The sequence below is a fragment of the Chiloscyllium plagiosum genome, unplaced genomic scaffold (genome assembly GCF_037043375.1).
Source record: "Chiloscyllium plagiosum isolate Xiang-an unplaced genomic scaffold, Cpla_swu_hap1 HiC_scaffold_3, whole genome shotgun sequence".
Taxonomy (NCBI): domain Eukaryota; kingdom Metazoa; phylum Chordata; class Chondrichthyes; order Orectolobiformes; family Hemiscylliidae; genus Chiloscyllium; species Chiloscyllium plagiosum.
Genome location: NW_028270141.1, coordinates 134,727,820 through 134,751,196, shown reverse-complemented (window position 1 = coordinate 134,751,196; position 23,377 = coordinate 134,727,820). Strand labels below are relative to the sequence as shown.

At 42.7% G+C, this 23,377-nt stretch overlaps 1 protein-coding gene across 7 annotated transcripts in view; it reads right to left on the bottom strand.

Annotated features, from left to right (window-relative positions):
* Positions 1–23,377, bottom strand: part of LOC122548488 (TOG array regulator of axonemal microtubules protein 2-like) — a 119,760-nt gene that overhangs the window by 10,616 nt on the left and 85,767 nt on the right. For all 7 annotated transcript variants that reach the window (XM_087983549.1, XM_043687208.2, XM_087983548.1 and 4 more), the window contains 4 exons: positions 21,825–22,060; positions 12,359–12,517; positions 9,950–10,067; positions 5,976–6,070 (listed from right to left, as the gene is read on the bottom strand). In XM_087983549.1, the coding sequence (XP_087839675.1) occupies positions 5,976–6,070; positions 9,950–10,067; positions 12,359–12,517; positions 21,825–22,060 (608 nt within the window). The remainder of the gene's footprint in view (positions 1–5,975; positions 6,071–9,949; positions 10,068–12,358; positions 12,518–21,824; positions 22,061–23,377) is intronic.

Genomic DNA, 23,377 nt, shown 5'->3' with positions numbered 1-23,377 from the left:
CTTGCTGGCCAACGTGGTTCATATATGACATTTCTGTCCCTTTATTGAATTATTGCTAAAGAGGAAAGCTTAACAGGATGCAAAGCACCACCAAATGAAAATGGAAAGTAGGACAGTCCATCAAGGAGGATTGTTTGGCTGATGCTTTTGGAAATGTGGATTATGTTTCAATCAAAGTTCAGAACTCTGAAGTACAGCGAAAACTTTTAACACGTCATTCCAAAATGTGCTTCTTTGAAAATACAAACTGACTGCAGACATAAATTAAATGGCTGACTTGAGACAGAGACCAATGGAATGTAACACCTGAAACATCAAAGTAACTTCACACATACTGGCCTATGATTTCTTTTAACTCCAAAGACAACTGGGGGCTGATAATTCCCTGACCAACAAGTAGCCAGCCTCTGTGATTATATCCCAATGTGCAGACACATTGTGTTTTACTTTTGGAAGATTACATAAGAGCAGGGGATAAAAAGCCATTTCAGTTCTACTGGAGTTGATTCCTGTGACCAAATGCCATGGGGAGCACGGTGGCTCAGTGGTTAGCACTGCTGCCTCACAGCACCAGGGACCCAGGTTCAATTCCCGTCTCAAGCAACTGTGAAGGTTGCACATTCTCCATGTCTGTGTGGGTTTACTCCGGGTACTCTGGCTTCGTCCCACAATCCAAAGATGAATTGGCCATGCTAAATTGCCTATAGTGTTAGGTGCATTAGTCAGGGTTAAATATAGGGTAGGGGAACGGATCTGGGTGGGTTACTGTTCGAAGGGTCGGTGTGGACTTGTTGGGCCAAATGGCCTGTTTCCATACAATAGGGAATCTAATCTAAAAAATGCTCTTGTATGTACCTGCCTGGGTTCAGAGTATTAGCGTACCATGAGGTTACAGTCAAAGAATCATCCCCTAGTTACCTCTATGTCACATACAAAAACTCTCTCTCACTTCAAATGCTGCAAACCAGTTAAAACGGAGTCATAGTGATGTACCGCATGGAAACAGACCCTTTGGTCCAACTCGTCCATGCCGAACAGATATTCCAACGCAATCTAGTCCCACTTGCCAGCACTCAGTCCACATCCCACCAAACCCTTCCTATTCAAATACCCATCCAGATGCCTTTTAAATGTTGAGGTTGTATTAGCCTCCACCACTTTCTCTGGCTGCTTATTCCATACATGTACCAAACCTCTGCATGAAAAAGTTGTCCCTTAGGTCTTTTTTATATCATTCATCTCTCATCCCAAACCTCTCAGTCCCCACCTAGGGAAAAGACTTTGTCTATTTATGCTATTCATGCCCTTCATGATTTTATAAACCTCTATAAGGTCACTCCTCAGCCTCTGACACGCCATAGAAAACAGCCCCAGCCTATTCAGCCTCTCCCTATGGCTCAAATCCTCCAATCTTGGCCACATCTTTGTAAATCTTTTCTGAACCCTTTCAAGTTTCACAACATCCTTCTGATAGGAAGGAGACCAGAATTTCATGCAATATTCAAAAAGTGGCCTAACCAATGTCCTGTACAGCCACACACAACCTCTCAACTCCTGTAGTCAATATTCTGACCAATAAAGGAAAGCATACCAAACACCTTCTTCACTATCCTGTCTACATCTGACTCTATCTCAAGGAGCTATGAACCTGCACTCCAAGGTCTCTTTGTTCAGCAGCACTCCCAAGGACCTTACCTTTAGATGTATAAGTTCTGCTAAGATTTGCTTTCCTAAAATGCAGCAACTTGCATTTATCTAAATTAAACTCCATCTGCTACTCCTCAGCCCATTGGCCCATCTGATCAAGATCCCATTGTAATCTGAGCTAACCTTCTTCACTATCCACTACACCTCCAATTTTGGTGTCATCTGTAAAATCACTAACTATACCTCTTATGCTCACATCCAAATCATTTATATAAATGACCAAAAGTAGTGGACCCAACACCAATCCTTGTGGCACTCCACTGGTCACAGGCCTCCAGGCTGAAAAACAATCCTCCTCCACCACTCTGTCTTCTATCTTCTAGCCAGTTCTGTATCTAAATAGCTAATTCTCCCTGCATTCCATGAGATCTAACCTTGCTACATGTTACTGAGGATTATATCTGCAATAAATGCCATTGGTTACGAATCCTATCAGATCAAATGGATCGGTTGGAGCAACAGATGCAGTGAGGAATTTACAAGAGCAAGGTAGTGTGATGGATGGCAGTTATAGGAAGGGAGAACTGCTGCAGGTACAGTCACATAGGGATGGGTTAACTCCAGGATAGGTAAGAGAGATAGGTAGGTAGTGCAGGAGTCGTCTGTGGCTATCCCCATTTCAAACAAGTATTCTGTTTTGGAAAATGTAGTGGGTGATGGATTCTTAGGGGAATGAAGCACAAACAGCCAAGTTTTTAGTATCAAGACTGGCTCTAATGCAATGAGGGAGACATCGGGTTCCAAGAGGTCGATTGTGTAAGGGGGACTCTCTAGTCCCAGGCACAGACAGATGTTTCTATGGCCAGCAGAGAAACATCAGAATGGTCTGTTGTTTCTCTGGTGCCAGGATCAAAAATGTCTCAGAGAGGGTGCAGAATGTTCTCAAGGGGGAAGAGGGTCCAGCAGGAAGTCATTGTACACATTAGAACCAACGACATAGGAAGGGAAAAGGATGAGATTCTGAAGGAAGAATATAGAAAGTTAGGCAGGGATTTAAAAAGGAGGTCCTCAAGTGTAGTAATATCTGGATTACCACCGGTGCTACAAGCTAGTGAGGATAGAAATAGGGAGTTAGAGCAGATGAACGCATGGCTGAGGAGCTGGCATTTGGGAGAATGATTAACATTTTTGGATCATTGGAATCTCTTATGGGGTAGAAGTGACTTTTACAAGAAGGATGGAATGCACCTGAATTGGAAGGGGACGAATATACTGGTTACTAAAGTTGCTCAGGAGGATTCAAACTTGTAAGTGGGGGGGTGGGGATCCCTGGGAGATAGTGAGGAAAGAGATCAATCTGAGACTGGTACAGTTGAGAGAAGAAACAAGCCAAAACAGTCAGGGCAGGCAGGAACAAAGCAGAGAACAAGGTATGACTAATAAATTAAACTGCATTTATTTCAATGCAAGAGGCCTAACAGGAAAGGTGCATGAACATAGAAAAATACAGCGCAGTACAGGCCCTTTGGCCCTCGATGTTGCGCCGATCCAAGCCCACCTAACCTACACTAGCCCACTATCCTCCATATGCCTATCCAATGCCCGTTTAAATGCCCATAAAGAGGGAGAGTCCACCACTGCTACTGGCAGGGCATTCCATGAACTCACGACTTGCTGAGTAAAGAATCTACCCCTAACATCTGTCCTATACCTACCACCCCTTAATTTAGAGCTATGCCCCCTCGTAATAGCTGACTCCATACGTGGAAAAAGGTTCTCATGGTCAACTCTATCTAAGCCCCTAATCATCTTGTACACCTCTATCAAGTCACCCCAAACCTTCTTTTCTCCAATGAAAACAGCCCAAAGTGCCTCAGCCTTTCCTCATACGACCTTCCTACCATACCAGGCAACATCCTGGTAAACCTCCTCTGCACCCGTTCCAGTGCCTCCACATCCTTCCTATAGTATGGTGACCAAAACTGCACACAATATTCCAAATGCGGCCGCACCAGAGCCTTAAACTGAGGACATGGTTAGGAACATGGGACTGGATATAATTGCAATTACAGAAACATAGCTCAAGGATGGATGGGACTGGCAGCTTCATATGTTCCAGGATACAAATGCTTCAGGAAGGACAGAAAGAGAGGCAAGAGAGGAAGATGAGTGGCATTTTTGATAAGGGATAGCATTACAGCTGTACTGAGGGAGGATATTCCTGGAAATGCAAGAAGGGATGTTATTTGGGTGGAACTGAGAAATAAGAAAGGGATGATCACCTTATTGGGATTGTATTAAAGACCCCCTAATAGACAGAGGGAAATTGAGAAACAAATTTGTAAAGAGTCATCGTAAGAATAATTGGATGGTTCTGGTTGGAGATTTTAACTTTCGAAACATAGACTGGGACTGCCATAGTGTTAGGGGTTTAGATGGAGAGGAATTTGTTAAGTGCGTACAAGAAAATTTTCTGATTCAGTATGTGGATATACCTACTACAGAAGGTGCAAAACTTGACCTACTCTTGAGAAATAAGGCTGGGCAGGTGACTGGGGTGTCAGTGGGGAAGCACTTTGGGGCCAGCGACCATAATTCTATTCGTTTTAAAATAGTGATGGAAAAGGATAGACTGGATCTCTAAGTTGAAGTTCTAAATTGCAGGAAGGCTATTTTTGACGGTATTAGACAAGAACTTTCAAAAGCTGATTGGGGACAGATGTTCGCAGGTAAAGGGACGGCTGGAAAATGGGAAGCCTTCAGAAATGAAATGGCGAGAGTGCAGAGACAATATATTTCTATCAGGGTGAAAGGAAGGCTGGTAGGTATAGGGAATGCTGAATGACTAAAGAAATTGAGGGTTTGTTTAAGAAAAAGAAGGAAGCATATGTCAGGTATAGACAGGAGAGATCGAGTGAATCCTTAGAAGAGTATAAAGACAGTAGGAGTATACCTAAGAAGGAAATCAGGAGGGCAAAAAGGGGACATGAGATAGCTTTGGCAAATAGAGTTAAAGAGAATCCAAAGGGTTTTTGCAAATACATTAAGGACAAAAGGGTAACTAGGGAGAGAATAGGGCCCTCAAAGATCAGCAGGGCAGCCTTTGGTGGAGCTGCAAGAGATGGGGGAGATACGAAATGAGTATTTTGCATCAGTGTTTACTGTAGAAAATGACGTGGAAGATATAGAATGAAGGGAAATACATGGTGACATCTTGAAAAATGCCCATATTACAGAGGAGGACGTGCTGGATGTCTTGAAATGCATAGAAGTGGATAAATCCCCAGGACCTACTCAGAGGCAGGACAACAAAGCACTCTCTCTGTCCCAGGATACTGGAACTCAATCACAGTCAAAAGGCATTAAAACTACAGAATCTCAACCAATCTTCCAAAGTAAGGATTGTGAAACCGATTGTTCACCTTCCAACATCAATGCTACCAGTAACGGCCACAACGTTAAATTATCCACTCTTCACAAACAATTCAGAGACTGGTCCATATATCTGTTTCATTTTAAGCTTTCATATTTTTGAGCTCACCTCATTTCTAGTCAGTATATCTACATTGTGCCTGTATTCTCCCCAATATTAATAATTAATACAGTTAACTCAACAATGCCTTCTTAAATTGTCTTCTTTGAAAATGCAGGTTAATTTGGTCCTGTAAGAAAGGCATCCACATAGGAAGGCACCCTTTTGCATTAACATTGTTGCAGCCAATCTTAGGGAGTGTTGAATAAAGGCGGTGAAGTCAGTTCTTTCCTTCTCACTCAGAAACTTCACAGTTTGGAGTTTCCTGTCTACAACAATAATGATTTGGGAAAGGTCATCCAGAGTCTGGTAGTCACAATTCATCCAACCCAATCATCTCAATGTCTGCAGCTGTTTGTAGGATCAACACACAGTTCTGCTGAACAGGGATGTTTTACAAAGGGCGAGGAGCTGAAATGATGGGAAGATCCAGGTCTCTAATGCCTGGGGATGCATAGTTTGATCGCTGTTATTAAAAATGATTGATTTGCATCTGTGCGTACAGTCTGGAAGGTTAATGGTAAAAATTTACAGTGAGTTGCGTGTTCAATAATAAATAATCAAATTGAATAATTTTGTAGGATTTGACAAGGTTGTCTAATATGAGCTGTTTTAAAAACAAGATCAGTCTGCAGTTGCTACAAATGATGTATGCGTTTAAAGTAATAAAAGAAAATGAGTAGTCCAAAGACATCAGAATTGAGGTTTAGAGTAATAAGCCAACAGAAAAATAAATGCAGTAAATTCATTTTACTGAAGCAATATATTTGGTCAATACCAAAGTTAGAATTTTCACCTTCCAGTGTTTGGCATATTCTCCTGACATTTTAAGGAGCTGTTGACCCTTGAGTTTCTACCCTTTGTTGAATAAGGATCTGAAAAGGCATCTCCCTGAATAATAGAAATAAAATATGCTTAATAAATGTTCAACAATTTGCCACTTTTCACTTACCAATCCAAATCTTGTCTCCCCAAGTTGAAAAGCTGCTCCTTACTGACCAAGCTGACCAAGTAGGGAATAGTGTGGACTTTTCTGCTGGCTTGACACTTGTACCTTAGAGTTGCTAACTCAAGGTATTGGGAGAAAAACAAACAACAGGAGCATGCTCAGAATTATCCAGGATGGTCACTCTCTTCATATCAAGGCCCAAATGTGGCCCAAGGAAATCTGGATTATTACTTTGTGTCATTTCTTTGTTAGATCACTGAATGATCCTTGGATTGTTTTGCAGGAAATTTGCAATTGAGATTGTTTCAGAGGATGCAACAAACTTTTGACTTGAGATGGGGCAAAAAAAAAGAGAAAATAATTCAGCTAATCTGGTCTCTCACACACCTCCTGATACATCAAAACCAGCACTGAAGAACTGAAGAGCAGATCCCCACTCCGCTTTCATTGATGGGATGCTGGCTGCTGGGGAGACATCTAGAAGGAGAAGCCTTGCTCATGAGTTTCCACGCAGCAAGTTGACAATCTTATCAATAATTGGACTACATAGATGAGAGGGCAAATTTCATACTAGAGAATGGTCACAATCAAAGACTTCCATTAGCCAGGCTCCTGTCAAGCTCCAACCAATAACTTATCTGAAATAACACTGATGGAGAAGGGAATAAACCATATTCTTGGTCACCAATTCCAGATGATATTTTCATTGTTGTAAACAATTAAGTCACTCAGTGATTATTTATTAAGATTGAATAATATAAATTGACCATTTATCTGGACACTGCCACTAGTTAATTCATTCTCAGAGTGTGAGATGAGGTCAGTGCATGTTGCCCATTCTCGACTGCTTTGAAAGGTCATAATTGTTTTGTTAGGTCACTTGGTAGGGAAGCTGAGTAAATAATGTTATATGGTACTGGAATAAGAAAGACTTGTAAAGCACACATAAATTGATGTACATAGCACAGTACAACAGGAATACTTCCCTAAAAGGATCAACGTTATATTGGTTTGTAACAACAATCCGATAACAGCTTTATGTCATGGGTCTGGCTTTTAAGCTGTATAATCATGGTTAATCAGTCTGCAGTGCTCTCTCTCAATTGTTATTCAATATTTCCTGATCAACCTGTTCATGCATGTCGTGACACACAGCTGAAGTAGGTGAGACCTCTGACCCAGAGGTACAGATACTACCGCTGCACCACAAGAGCCCTTTCCTCGGGGAAGTGCCTTGGATCCAACCATCTTCAGCAGCTTCATCAATGACCTTTCCTCCATCATACGGTCAGAGGGGGCATGTTCACAGATAACTGCTGAATATTCAGGATCATTCATGATTCCTCAGTTTAGAATGGCATCACAGTCGGGACAGACATGGTGGGCTGAAGGGCCTGTGCTGTATTGTCCAATGATGCATATGCAGTCACAAATACAGCAAAACCTGGGTTATTAGACTGGTAAATTGCAAATAGAATTCACCCCACACTTTCTCCAACAAGTGAAATTCTAACCATGTATCCTTGATACTCAATGGCATTCCCATTGCTAAAATTAAAATTCTGTGATTCATCATTATGAGGGGTTATCTTTTAAAATAATTCTGTATGTTTTAGAATATAAATTAAAATTTGTGTTTGAGACAGACTCTATCCTGAGAACAGAAGCTGAATTGAAAATGAATCTGAAAGAGAAACAGAAAAGGTAAATGCATCAATGAAACTAAACTTACCATTTTCTAGGAAACAAAAAAGCACTGAGGTTGGGAAATCAAAATGTAAACCTTAGTTAAAGATATAGGACACTGCTCGGTTGAAGCTGAATAGTAGTAGTTGTTGAGTCCACTAAAGCAATACAAACAAGCTGATGGTGGTAGTCCAAATCCAGAAGCTGAGAATACGTTATTGTAAACCCACTAATAACGTTAAGGGGTTGAACCAATCTAGACAAAACTTTAGCAGATGTTGGTGAAGACTATGTTCGTGGACCTCGGATTGGTTGGCACTGCTATAAACTGGAGATTAGGTTAGTTTCCAGAAGGGGAGGAACTGAAATTCCTTATGAGGAAGACAGAAATTGATACATTTTGTGTCTCATCCTCATACAAATCTGAGTGGAGTGTTGAGCCAAGTCATATGATCTGCCTTACTTGATTTTGCCATTTAAGACCTTATTTATAGTTTACATATTACCACAATTTGCCTGTTAGTTCATGTTTAGCTCATAAATTCTGGATGTTAAGAGCATAGGAAAGATAGTATTTTGTGTATGCTTTGATGACTCTGGTCGAGCAAAAATCATTCTTAAACGGTGGAATTTTGTGACTTTCTTCTTTTAGTAAATAACTTGTCAGATTTCAAATATAATTCACATTGCAAAAACTAAAAATTAGTAACTGGAACTGAACTGGACTAGCCACATATATATGATGGACACAAGCTCAGATCAGCAACTGGAAATTCACAGGAGAGATACTCATCTCTGAACTACTGCCCACTACTCCACTCCAAACGCCTGCCTACCATCTAGATTGCAAAAGTCAATTCTGTGATGGATGAGTGTGGCTCCATTCAGGACAAAGTCTTCCTTCTTCGATTGGAAACCGATTCAAAACCTTAAATGTTCACTCTCTCCATTACTGACGCACTTTGGCAGCAAGGTGTACCATCTACAATATGCACTGTAATAAATTACCAAGGTTCATTTTATCGAACCATCCAAACCCATGACATCCACCACCAAGAAAAGCAAGGGGAACAGATACATGGGAACACCACCACTTGCGAGATCCCCTTCAAGCCAAACACAGTCCTGACTTGGAAATATGTCACCATTTCTTCACTATCAGTGTATCAAAATTGTGAACTCCCTCCCTACTGACACTTTGGGAGACCCCACCTCAGACAACCAGTGATCCACCATCACTTTTTGAAAGGTAATTAAGGATGAACATTATATGCTAGCCTTGCAAACAACACCCACCTCTCTCAAATTATATTAAATATGTTTTATAAAACCATTTACAGATCTCTAAATTACTGATCGAAAAGAAAACCACTATACTATAATAATTTCCACTGTTTACAGGTCAGCCAACACCGTTGCAATTTATTAAGCCATTGACTTGTACAAAGATGATTGTCAAGAGCTGACTAGTAATGATTTGTTAAGGAGCGGATGTCAACGTTACTTTAATTAAGATAAGAGGAGGAGCCATGGTCCTGGCACTGACCTTTGAGGAATCTTCACTATGCACCATCCTGCAGTTGAAAACAGCCATTCCCACCAATTGGCTCTTTCTATACTTCAGACAATGTTTTACCCAATTGAACACTGACCCTCCTTGTCCACATGTCCCTGTTGGTTAAGCTATTATGTTGCACTTTGTCAAAAATGCATATAAACCACATCCATCACATTTGCTTCATCAACCTGTTTTATTCCTTCAACAAAAAATTCAAACATAATCTGCATTTTATAAATCAGTGCTGAGTCCCCTTCATGAGCTAAAACCTCTCCTATTGCCTGTCAGTTTTTTATTCTGTGGTTATTGTTTCTAGAACCACCCCCAGTATTAACATTAGTTTAAAGTCTCTGTAAATGTTTAAAACTATGAGTTAAATAAGAAAATGCAATAACTGGGTCAGAATTTAGGATAGCCATATACTTCTTACCATTTCCTGAGCTATCTTTTAAAGTAGCCCTAAGATGTCACCTTACACTGATAAACATCATCTTGTTACTGAACTTTAATCCTGATAGCTATACCACAGTGAAAGTGAAGATCAAGGTTATTCATTCAAAGGTGCCAGGAGACTCACCCGCTGTTTTATAGCTGTGATGATGTGGTGAAAATCCTGAGACAGAAGTGAGCGTTCCATGTATCTCTCAAACTCTGGGTGGGACATCAAAATGTTCAGTGCCTTCCGACCATAAAACCTATCAGACAATGGACAATAAATGTGACATTTACACCAACTGTTTGTCACCAAAGTTCTCTCTCAGCCAACCAAGCACACAGCAATCTGAAAGTGCCCATGCAGAGCACACATGATAACCCTTTTATCAAACATGCATGACTGATATATAAAATGAAAGATCCTGTGCACTTAATACCCACGTACTATAAAACAAAGATAGTGTCCATGTAGAATGTGGCCTCTACAAAGCTGAGAAAATCAACAGGGAGAAATGAGTATTTAGATCAAGGAGGTTTTTAGAGAGTCCACCTTTCCAAATCTGAATGGACTTAGATAGCTGCTGCAGTTCTGAGATTGAGGCACTCAAACCTATCATTCCCACAGAGATGAGATTTATATTCCCCAGGATAACCTGGACTCTCTGCACTATCCAACAAATCACACATCACTAATAATGACAGCATATTCACAACAGTGCTGTAGCTTAGAAATTACTTCTCACAATATTTAACAAGCAAATGCTTTGTGAGCATTTTCTGTGTTCTGGATTAGAGTGGTGCTGGAAAAGCACAGCAGTTCAGGCAGCATCCGAGGAGCAGGAAAATCGACATTTCGGGCAAAAGCCCTTCATCAGGAAGAAGGGCTTTTGCCCGAAATGTCGATTTTCCTGCTCCTCGGATGCTGCCTGAACTGCTGTGCTTTTCCAGCACCACTCTAATCTAGAATCTGGTTTCCAGCATCTGCAGTCCTTGTTTTTAACTGAGCATTTTCTATGTACTTGTTTAATGTAGCAGTAGCAAGTGTTGTTAAGGCTAAGGAGCCTTGTTTAACAGCAAAGGTTGGACAGGAGAGTGTTAAGCACTCATTTGGAAGTATCACCAGCAGTAATTCTAGATTGCGTAATCCCCTTTTGAAATAGACCACTTTAATCTTTAACATAACCTCCACAAAGACTGACAAAATAACTGAAAATGTGTCAATTATATGACTGTTTCCATCAATACTGAAAGGTATTACTATGGAAATCTGTAAGGAGAAGAGAGGAATCAGCCCATGTAGCAAAATCTTCTTTACCTTTACTGGTCATAGAATCATAGAGATAGCAAAAAGAAAGGCCCTTTAGTCAATCACATCTATGCCAGTCAAAAACAACCACCTAAATATTCTAACCCCATTTTCACTTGGCCCATAGTCCAATTTTGGCATCACAAGTATACATCTAAGTATTGCTTAAACATTATGAGGATTTTTGCCTCTACCAGCCTTCCAGGCAGTGAGTTCCAGATTCCCACCACCTTCGGTGAAAGAAATTTTCTTCACATCTCTTTTAAGTGTCCTCCCCCTTAACTTGAATCTATGCCTCCTGGTCATTGATCCCTCCATCGAAGGGAAAAGTCTCTTGCCCAGTTACTCTATGTATGCCGCTCAATCACGTCGCCTCTCAGTCTCTTCTGCTCCATGGAAAACAACCCTAGTCTACCCAATCTCTCTTCATAACTAAAACTCTCCAGCCCAGGCACCACTCTGGTAAATCTGCTCTGCAGCCTGTTGGATGCAATCACCTTTATCCTATAAAGTGAATTCCAGAACTGTACACTATGCTGCAGCTAACCAACATCTTATACAGTTTCAGTATGATCCCTTTGATCTTAATCAATGCCTGAACTAATAAAGGCAAACATATCACATGCCTTTTTAACCACCTTATCCACCTGTCCTGATGCCTTCAAGGACCAGTGGGCATGTACACCAAGGTCCTCTGTTCCTTGGTGCTTCCCAGGGCCCTACCATTCATCACCGCCTCCTTGACCTGCAATCTTCTTCCCGACCTCTCCGCCCCCACCCCCACTCTGGCCTATCACCCTCACCTTAACCTCCTTCCACCTATCACATTCCCAACGCCCCTCCCCCAAGTCCCTCCTCCCTACCTTTTATCTTAGCCTGCTTGGCACACCCTCCTCATTCCTGAAGAAGGGCTTATGCCCGAAACGTCGATTCTCCTGTTCCTTTGATGCTGCCTGACCTGCTGCGCTTTTCCAGCAACACATTTTTAAGCTCCTATCATGTGTAACCTTGTCTTGTTGATTCTGGGTTTGTCCAGGTTATTTGTTTGGATATATACCTCACCTTGTTCAAAGCTAATAAGCCAGGTGTTTGAGGTGACCGATACAACAAAGATTAAACCTCAAAGACAAGTGAAGCAATTATTTAAATCTTTATTCTATCTTCAGTCACACAGCCACCCCAAAACCCTTCCCGTTGCACTGCAATCTCATCTACTATCCTGCTTGCGCCAACATCTGCTCACACCTGGTTTCCTGATTCCCATCCTGGGAGAATTTCACCATTGTTTGGACGATCTGGTCCAGATTCTCCTTGGTCCCCGATAAGAGTCTCTCAGCTCCAAGATGTTCAACAACACTCAGCAGATTCTCAGCGGCACATTTCCGAACAGTGGTGTTACGATGACTGCATAATGAGAGAAAATAAAATAAACAACACCTCCACATTTTATTATATACATTTATTCATGGGATATGGAATAGCCCAGCATTCCTTGCTCTTCTGCAGTTGCCCTTGAGAAGATGCTAGTAAAGTGCCTTCTTGAACTGTTGCTGACTATAAAATGTAGGTTCAACCAGCAATGCTGTTAGGGAGAGAGTTCCAGGATTTTGGCCCGGAAAGGTAAAGGAACAACAATACAGTTCCAAGTCAAGATAGTGTATGGTGAACCTGCAGCTGGTGGTATTCCTAGGACTGTCTGCTGCGCTTGTCCTTCTTGGTGACAGGAACATTGGCTTGGAGGGTGCTGTCAATGGAATGTTTCTATTGGAGGGAAGGTCATTGATGAAGCAGCTGAAGACTATTGGACCTAGAGCAATATTCTGAGGAACTCTTCCAGAGATGTCTTGGAGCTGAAATAATTGGCCATCAATGACCACAACCAGTTTTATTTGGACTAAGCATGTCTCCAGCCAGTGGAGAGTGTTCCCAGTGATTCCCATTGACTTTGATCTTACTAGGACTCCTTGAAGTCATACCCAGTCAAATGCTGTATCAATGTCATGACCGTGTCGTTACCTCCTTTAGAATCATACAATGCAGAACAGCCAATCGAGTCGACACTGAGAAAAAACTCAGCACTTGACCCAAAGTCTTGAATGTTATGACATTTCAAGTGCTTATCCAAATATGTTTTAAAGATTGTAAGGTTTCCCACCTCAACTATCCTCCCAGTCAGTCCATTCCAGATTCCCACTACCCTCAAGGTGAAAAAAAATCTCAAATTCCCTCTAAATCTCCTGCCTTTCACCATTAAATTATGGCCCTTGTTATTGACCCTTCAACTAAGCTTAGCAGCTACTTTTGATCCACGTTCTCCAAGTCTCTCGTCTTATGCCCCTCAATCAGGTCCCCTCTCAACCATCTCTACTCTAAAGAAAACAACCTGAGCTTATTCAGATTTTCTTTATCCCTACACCATTCCAGCCCAAGCAACATCCTAGAGTGATCAGAACTGCATACAGTACTCCAGCTGTGGATAATGTTTGGGCCATGGCTTTAATCAAGTCAGGAGCTAGTGGAACCCAAACTAAGCATCAGTACACAATTGCTGTGTAAGTGCCAGTTGAAGCACCACTGACACCTTCCATCACTTTGCTGATGATCAAAAAGTAGACTTCTGAGGAGGGAACTGGCCTAAGTTGGATTGTCCAGCTTTTTTTGTTAACAGGGCACACCTGGACAACATTCACATTGTCTGCTTGATGCAAGTATTGTAACTGCACTTAAACAACTTGACTTGGGATTCATGTCTTCAATGCTATTGCTGAGATTTGTCAGGGGCCATAGCCTTTGCAGTATCTAACGTTTTCAACCATTTCTTGACATCACACGGAGTGAATTGAACTGGTTAAAGACTAGAATCTCTAATGCTGGTGACCTCTGGAGTAGGCCAGGATGGATCAGCCACTCAGTCCTTCTCGCTGAAGACTGTTGGAAATGCCTTATCTTTTGTCCTTCTATGAGGGTGGAGATATGTGTGAAACCTACTCTTCCTTTAGTGTTTAATTGTCCACCACATTCATGAATGGATATGGCAGGAGTGCAGAGCTCGGATCTACTTTGTTAACTTTGGGTTCATTTATGATGATACCCTCCAGTGCATCTCCTCCACGTCTCATACCACCGCCTTTGAACTCACCCCTCCCAAAGCAACAAAGACAGAATGTCCCTGGTCCTCACCTTCCACCCCACCAACCTCCACATACATCACATCATCCTCCACCACTTCCGCCACCCTCACGTGGACCCCTCCACCAGAGATATATTCCCCTCCCCACCCCTAGCAGCGTTTCGGAGAGACCCATTCCCTCTACAACTCCCTCATCAGGTCCATACTCCCCATCAGCCCACACCCTACTCCTGGCACCTTACCCTGCCACCGCAGGAAGTGTAAAACTTGCGCCTATACCACTGCCCTCATCTCCATCCAAGGCCCCAAAAGATCCTTGCACATCCGACAGAAATTTACCTGTACCTCCACCAATGTCATCTATCGTATCCGTTACACTCGACGTGGTCTCCTCTACATCGGTAAGACAGGACACCTACTTGCAGATCATTTCAGAGAACATCTCTGGGACACTTGCACCAATCAACTGCACCGCCCCATAGCTGAACACTTCAACTTGCCCCTCCCAGTCCGTCAAGGACATGCAGGTCTTGGGCCTCCTCTATCGTCAAACCCTTACCACCCAACACCTGGAGGAAGAACGCCTCATATTCCGCCTCGGAACCTTGCAACCACATGGGATCAATGTGTAATTCAACAGTCTCCTCATTTCCCCTCCCCCCACTTTATCCCAGTCCCAAGCCTCCAATTCAGCACCGCCCTCTTTACCTGTCCATCACCTTTCCCATCTATCCACTCCACCCTCCTCTCCGACCTATCACCTTCCCCCTCACCTTCATCTACCTATTGCATTCTCAGCTACCTTCCCCCTCAAATCCACTCTCCCCCCTCATTTATCTCTCAGATCCACCTCCCAGCCCAAAAACCTCATTCCTGATGAAGGGCTTATGCCCGAAATGTCAATTCTCCTGCTCCTCGGATGCTGCCTGACCTGCTGTACTTTTCCAGCACCACACTCTCGACTCTGATCGCCAGCATCTGCAACCCTCACTTTCCTTCTTTGGTTCATTTAGCTCTGTCTATTACATGTTGCTTCTCATGCGAGTAGTAATGTGTTGTAGTGTTTCCAGGTCACACCCTCATTGTTAGAGATGCTCCTGGCTTGCCCAACTGCACACTTCATCAAACCTGATGGATTCTGAAAGCGTGTTGGAGTCAGGGTAAATTGGAGTGTTGAAGAGGGCACTAGATGGTTAATTTAATAAAATCAATATTCAGGACTATGTAGAAAAGTCAGGAGAATGACTGTAAGGCAATGCTCATGCAAAGAGCTAGTGTAGACACAATGGCCTGAACTGCCTCCTTCTGCACTGTAACAATTTGGTGGTCCCTTGACTTGTGATGCTACAGATTGGGATTCAGTGCAATTCTGTTGCAACTAATGGTCCACAGCACTTCATAGATGCCCAATTTTGATATCCTCCATCTATATTGAATCAATCTCACTTAGCAAGACGGCAGTGCCAGTTTTATTTTTATTCTATAGAAGCTTGGTACATTGGAATGGTTTGCCAGGCCATTTCAGGAGATAGTTGAGAATTGATTTGCACCAGTTTCAGCTATTCTCATAGTTGAGCTATCAGTACAAACATGAAGGATGGACAATAAACAGGACATTCCTAATGGGGTCCAAATATCAAAATCAAAATTACAAAACATCCCAAAGCCAAAGGGAAAAATGCAACATCAAACCAAGGAAGAATTACTGACGTTGGCTGGCAATCCAAGGCATTAAGGACAGAGGCTGGGTTTGAGGAAGGTTTTAGCAGAGAAATAGTAAGTGGAGAGAGTTGGGGGACCACGAACCTGAGCAGGCAGATAGAGCTTTACTTTAACATCTCATCCAAAAGGCGGCATCTTCAAAAGTGCAGTACACTCATTATTGCATTGGAGTTTGTCTTCAAGGCATTTCTGCATTGTTGTATTCAGGCACCGGAGTGGAACTTGAACTTAGGACCTTGCGGTTCAGAGGCAAATGTGGGCCAACTATAGGATTTTAACTGTAGCCTACAGAGGGAAGAGAGACTTAACAGTGGAAAGATTTAAACAGAAGCTTTAGGGAAGGTGATGATCAAGTAGCATTGCTACTGGACTAGTAATTCAGAGACTGGGTAATGTCCTGGAGACAAGGTTACAAATCTCACCATGACAGATGGCAGAATTTGAATTCAATAAAACAAAATCTAGAATTGAAAGTTGACCATGAAACTATTGCTGATTGTCAGGGAAAAACCTATCTCACATTCACTGACATCTTCAACCTCTCCCTCTTACACGCTGAAGTCCCCACTTGCTTCAAAAAGACCACCATCATCCCAGTACCAAAGAAAGCATACGCAACGAACCTTAATGACTACCACGCAGTGGCTCTGACCTCCATAATCATGAAGTGCTTCGAAAGGCTGGGCATGGCCCACTTCAACTTGACCCTCCCAGCCTGCTTCAATCCTCTGCAATTTGTCTACCAATGAAACAGGTCCAAAGTGGATACTATTTCCCTAGTTAAAAATCACAACACCAGGTTATAGTCCAACAGGTTTAATTGGAAGCACACCAGCTTTTGGAGCGACGCTCCTTCATCAGGTGATAGTGGCAATCACCTGATGAAGGAGCGTCGCTCCAAAAGCTAGTGTGCTTCCAATTAAACCTGTTGGACTATAACCTGGTGTTGTGTGATTTTTAACTTTGTACACCCTAGTCCAATACCGGCATCTCCGAATCATGACTATTTCCCTAGCCCTACACTCATCCCTGGAATATATGGATAACAAGGACACTTACATCAGACTACTAGTTATTGACTACAGCTCCACCTTCAATGCCATACTCCCCTACAGACTAACCTTAAAACTCTGGGACCTAGGTCTTAGCTCTGCCCTCTGTAACTGGATCCTCAGCCTCCTGACCCATTGACCACAGTCAGTGAAGATAGACAACTGCATCTCCTTCACAATAATCCTCAACATTGGGGCCCCCAAGGATGTATTGTCAGCCCCTTACTGTACTCCCTGTATACCCACGACTGTGTAACCAAATTCCAAATGAACACCATTGACAAGTTTACTGACAACACCATTGTAGTAGGACCAATATCAAATAATGATGTGTCAGAATACAGAAAGGAGGTAGAGACCTTGGTGTTGTGGTGCAATGATAACAACCTCTCTCTTAATGTCAGCGAACAAAAGAACTGATCATTGACTTCAGGAAGAAAGGAAGAGAACACGCTCCCATCTACAACCAATGGAGCTGAGGTAGAAGGGGTCAAGAGCATCAAGTTCCAAGGAGTGAAGATAAACAATAACCCGTCCTGGACTTCTCACGTAGATGCAACAGTCATGAAGGTATAACAACACCTCTTCTTTGGCGACTTAGAAAATTCAGCATGTCTATAAGGATCCTCACCAGCTTTTACAGATGCACTATAGAAAGCGTATTATCCGGATGCATAATAGCCTGAAACAGCAAACGCTCTGCCCAGGACGGGAAGAAACTACAGAAGGTTGTTTGTGTGCACAGTCCAGATCACCATGGAAGCCAACATCCCATCCACGGACTCCATTTATATTTCTCATTGCCGCAGAAAGGCTGCTAATGCTATCAAAAACCCCTCAAACCCGGTAATCTTGCCTACAACCTTTTCCATCAGGCAAAGATACAGAAGCTTGAATATGCACCCACAGGTTCAAGAACAGGTTCTTCCCTGCCTAACTTCACATAAAATTGATCTTGTTAATGTCGATCTTGCTTTGCACACCTACTGTGCGGTGTATCCTGTGGAGGGATACAGATCCTTAGAAAATAGGTGGCAGAGGATAAAGGATCTGGATCGACGCGGGCTTGGAGGGCCAAAGGGCCTGTTCCTGTGCTGTAATTTTCTTTGTTATTTGTATGCCTTGCTCTGTCTAAGCACCCTATGATCTGTAGGTCCTTGTTTACGATGTTCTGTCTGTACGCCTCGCAAAACAAAGCTTTTCACTGTACTTAGGTAGGTGTGACTACAATAAATCAAATCAAACCAAATCTGATTCACTAAGTCCTTTAGGGAAGGAAAGCTGCTGTCCTTGTCTGATCTGTCTTATATCTAACTCCTGACACACAAGAAAATAATTGACTCTTAACTGCCCTTGGAGACAGAGCTCCTTGGATGCTGCCTGAACTGCTGTGCTTTTCCAGCACCACTCTAATCCAGATCTGGTTTCCAGCATCTGCAGTCATTGTTTTTGCCCCTGGAGACAGCCTGAGCAAGCCATTCAGATGTATCGACCTTTAGGGCAACAAGGGATGAGGAATAAGGGCTGGCCAGTCACATCCCTTGAATGAATTGAAAAAGTTATAAAAGTTAGCTGTAAAAAAGTCTAATTATAGGCAATTAGATGCAGTTCCAGAGAGTAAAACAAGATAAAGAGAATTACATTTCATCAATTGAAAAGCTTTTTTAACATTCTGGCCTACTCCGAAACGTTCATGCATCCTACAAGGCAGATTCTATGGAGCAGGTAAAGGCCAATTAGCAGTTAACAGGATGCCCCAACCCCACACAAGAGGCAGAAGAGGCAAGGCTACACATGCTATCGTAAGAACAGATTGACGGGCAGAGGGGGTGGGGTGGCCTTCTTGGTAAGGGAGGATATTCAGTCCCTTGCGCGGGGAGACCTAGAGTCAGGGGACGGAGAGTCAGTGAGGATAGAGCTGCGAAATACTAAGGGTAAAAAGACCCTCTTGGGAGTCATCTACAGGCCCCAAACAGTAGTCTGGATGTTGGATGTAAGTTGAATCAGGAGCTCAAATTGGCCTGTCGCAAAGATGTTACTACAGTTGTTATGGGGGATTTTAACATGCAGGTAGACTGGGAGAATCAGGATGGTATTGGACCTCAAGAAAGAGACTTTGTGGAGTGCCTCAGAGATGGATTCTTAGAGCAGCTGGTGCTGGATCCAACCAGGGAGAAGGCAATTCTGGATCTGGTATTGTGCAACGAACCAGAATTGGTCAGGGACCTCGAAGTGAAGGAGCCATTGGGAAGTAGTGACCATAATACATTAAGCTTCAATCTGCAATTTGAGAGGGAGAGGTACAGTCGGAAGTGACAGTACTTCTGTTGAATAAAGGGAACTATGGAGCTATGAGGGAGGAGCTGGCCAAAGTTCAATGGTGCAATACCTTAGCAGGGATGACCGTGGAGGAACAATGGCGGATATTTCTGTGTATAATGCAGAAGTTGCAGGATCAGTTCATTCCTAAAAGGAAGAAAGATCCCAGGAGGAGGCATGGGCGGCCATGGCTGACGAGGGAAGTAAAGAAACATATAAAGTTAAAAGAGAAAAAGTATAACATAGCAAAGATAAGTGGGAAAACTGAGGACTGGGAAGCCTTTAAAGAGCAACAGAGGATTACTAAGAAGGAAATACGCAGAGGAAAAATGAGGTACGAAGGTAAATTGGCCAATAATATAAAGGAGAATAGTAAAAGCTTTTTTAGGTATGTGCAAGGCAAAAAAATGGTTAGGACTAAAATTGGGCCCTTGAAGACAGAAACAGGGGAATATATTACAGGGAACAAAGAAATAGCAGAGGAATTAAATGGGTACTTCAGATCTGTGTTCACTGGGGAAGACACAAGCAATCTCCCTGATGTAACAGTGGCTGAAGGACCTGAACTTAAGGGAATTAATATTTGCCAGGATTTGGTGTTGGAGAGACTGTTAGGTCTGAAGGTTGATAAGTCTCCGGGGCCTGATGGTCTGCATCCCAGGGTACTGAAGGAGGTGGCTCGGGAAATCGTGGTTGCGTTGGTGATTATTTTCCAGAGTTCGATAGATTCGGGATCAGTTCCTGCGGATTGGAGGGTGGCTAATGTTATACCACTTTTTAAGAAAGGTGGGAGAGAGAAAGCAGGAAATTATAGACCAGTTAGACTGACCTCAGTGGTGGCAAAGATGCTGGAGTCTATTATAAAGGATGAAATTATGACACATCTGGATAGTAGTAACAGGGTAGGTCAGAGTCAGCATGGATTTATGAAGGGGAAATCATGCTTGACTAATCTTCTTGAATTTTTTGAGGATGTAATTCTGAAGACGGATGAGGGAGATCCAGTAGATGTAGTGTACCTGGACTTTCAGAAAGCTTTTGATAAAGTCCCACACAGGATGTTAGTGAGTAAAATTAGAGCGCATGTTATTGGGGGCAAAGTACTAGATTGGATTGAAAATTGGTTGGCTGATAGAAAACAAAGGGTAGTGATAAATGGCTCCATTTCGGAATGGCAGGCAGTGACCAGTGGGGTACCGCAGGGATCCGTGCTGGGACCGCAGCTTTTTACAATATATGTTAATGACACAGAAGATGGTATCAGCAATAACATTAGCAAATTTGCTGATGATACAAAGCAGGGTGGCAGGGTGAAATGTGATGAGGATGTTAGGAGATTACAGGGTGACCTGGACAAGTTAGGTGAGTGGGCAGATGCATGGCAGTTGCAGTTTAATGTGGATAAATGTATAGTTATCCACTTTGGTGGCAAGAACAGGAAGGCAGATTACTACCTCAATGGAATCAATTTAGGTAAAGGGGCAGTACAGAGAGATCTGGGTGTTCTTGTACACCAGTCAATGAAGGCAAGCATGCAGGTACAGCAGGTAGTGAAGAAGGCTAATAGCATGCTGGCCTTCATAACAAGAGAAATTGAGTATAGAAGCAAAGAGGTGCTTCTGCAGCTGTACAGGGCCCTGGTGAGACCACACCTGGAGTACTGTGTGCAGTTCTGGTCTCCAAATTTGAGGAAAGACATTCTGGCTATTGAGGGAGTGCAGCGTAGGTTCACGAGGTCAATTCCTAGAATGGCGGGATTACCTTACACTGAAAGACTGAAGCGACTGGGCTTGTATCCCCTTGAGTTTAGAAGACTGAGAGGGGATCTGATTGAGATGTATAAGATTATGAAAGGATTGGACACTCTGGCAGCAGGAAACATGTTTCCGCTGATGGGTGAGTGCCTAACCAGAGGACACAGCTTAAAAATACGGGGTAGACCATTTAGGACAGAGATGAGGAGAAACTTCTTCACCCAGAGAGTGGTGGCTGTGTGGAATGCTCTGCCCCAGAGGGCAATGGAGGTCCAGTCTCTGGATTCATTTAAGAAAGAGTTGGATAGAGCTCTCAAAGATAGTGGAATCAAGAGTTATGGAGATAAGGCAGGAACAGGATACTGATTAGGAATGATCAGCCATGATCATGTTGAATGGCGGTGCAGGCTCGAAGGGCTGAATGGCCTACTCCTGCACCTATTGTCTATTGTCTAAGAACATGCACTTCCAATATTTCTCTGGAGGAATGGTCCCCGAGTTTCCCTGTCCTAGATGGTCACCTCAGGTCAGCTGGCCATGGAGAGGACCGGTTGATGAACAGCAAGTAGAGAGGTAGTGAGAGGTGGAAAAGGGAGGGTTGGAGAATATGCCTTGCACCAAATCACAATGAAATTAATACACAAACTCAGCTCACGAAGTGAGTAACTGAGAGGTTCCCTAAACTCTCCGTATATGTTCACACATTTCTAAATGCTGCTTGCATATTTCCTTACTTTACACCGCCTGCGATGAGGGCAGTCAATGCCCGTGATGGGCTCACGTTCTCTGCCATGACAGCCAGCGCCTTGACTGCCTCCTCCCGGATGAACTCATTGGAGTCGCCTGTCTTGTGAAGCAGTATTCTGGTCACTTCATCAACTTCCTGGTCCATGTTTCTCTTCAGCTGGGAGAACAGTTCACTGAGAGACAAGATCGCTGAGCGTGAAACCTTGGAACGTAAGTTACTGACCTGGAGAAATCAAAATATTTTACCAGCATATAACAAGGATCTGCCAGAACCCATTCATCCATTTGCAATGACCATATTTTTAGAGTTAAAGGAATGAAAGTAAGAGTGAATTTGCATCATAAAATTTGGCAGCAGGAATTTTATGTACTGTCAACTTACCACACAACACATACTGGGATCTGCATAGCATAGTCAAGGCACTAGTCATCTGCCTTAGGATTTGGTCTGAATGGTTGGAAATTGTTGACAATAATTACAGGGGAGAGCTGTCTCAACATATCACTGATGTGGAGGTGCTAGTGTTAGAGCAGGGTGGACAAAGGTAAAACAAAATCACACAACACCAGGTTATAGTCCAACAGGTTGGTTTGGAAGTACAAGTTTTCACAGCGTTGCTTTTTCATCAGGTAGTTATGGAGCAGTAACATAAGACACAGAATTTATAGCAAAAGATCACAGTGTCATGCAATTGAAATGATATATTAAACAAGCCTAGACTGCTGTTAAGTCTTTCATTTTTTAGAATGGATGGCAGGTTTCAGTTCATTAATATGTAAATCCCAATACTTCTTTTAAGTCACATTCTAGGTTTGTTCAACATATTGTTTTAATTGCATGACAATGTGATCTTTTGCTATAAACTCTGTGTCTTATGATCCTGCTCCACAGTTACCTGATGAAGGAGTAGCACTCTGAAGGCTAGTACTTCCAAATAAACCCATTGGAATATAATCTGGTGTTGAGTGATTTTTTAACTTTGTCAACATATCAGAACCAGATGTAGCTCCATTGTCTATTTGTCCAAAGCAAACAGGTAAAATAAGCACCCAACTGCGCCTAATTTGCCTCCCTCAATAGGTGTGGATCTGGTATAGAAAAGTACAGCTCAATCCTGAATCCACAACGATTGGAGTCACACTACCATTTCTATCGTTAACATCCTACGTTTCATTTTTTTTTTGTAGCCCATCAACTATCTAAAATATCCATTTCCTTCACTACAGGGGCTGCACAGGGTGTTATTGACAGGATGTACTGCAATACCTCTTCACGGCATTTTCAAAAGCAACTCCCCAAACTTACAGTCTCCATTTCCTAAAAGAACAGTGGCAACAAGGAAAGGCCATAGAAATAAGAACAGTAGACCATTCAGCCCCTCAAGCCTGTTCTGCCATTCAAGAGAATCATGGCCTGGTTTGACATTCCTCGTGTCCATGTTCCTATGCTTTCCCCATAATCCTTGATTCCCCTACTAATCAAGAATCTATCTATTTCAGCCTTAAGTACAAGGGAGCAAACGAACTCAAATTTCTAACA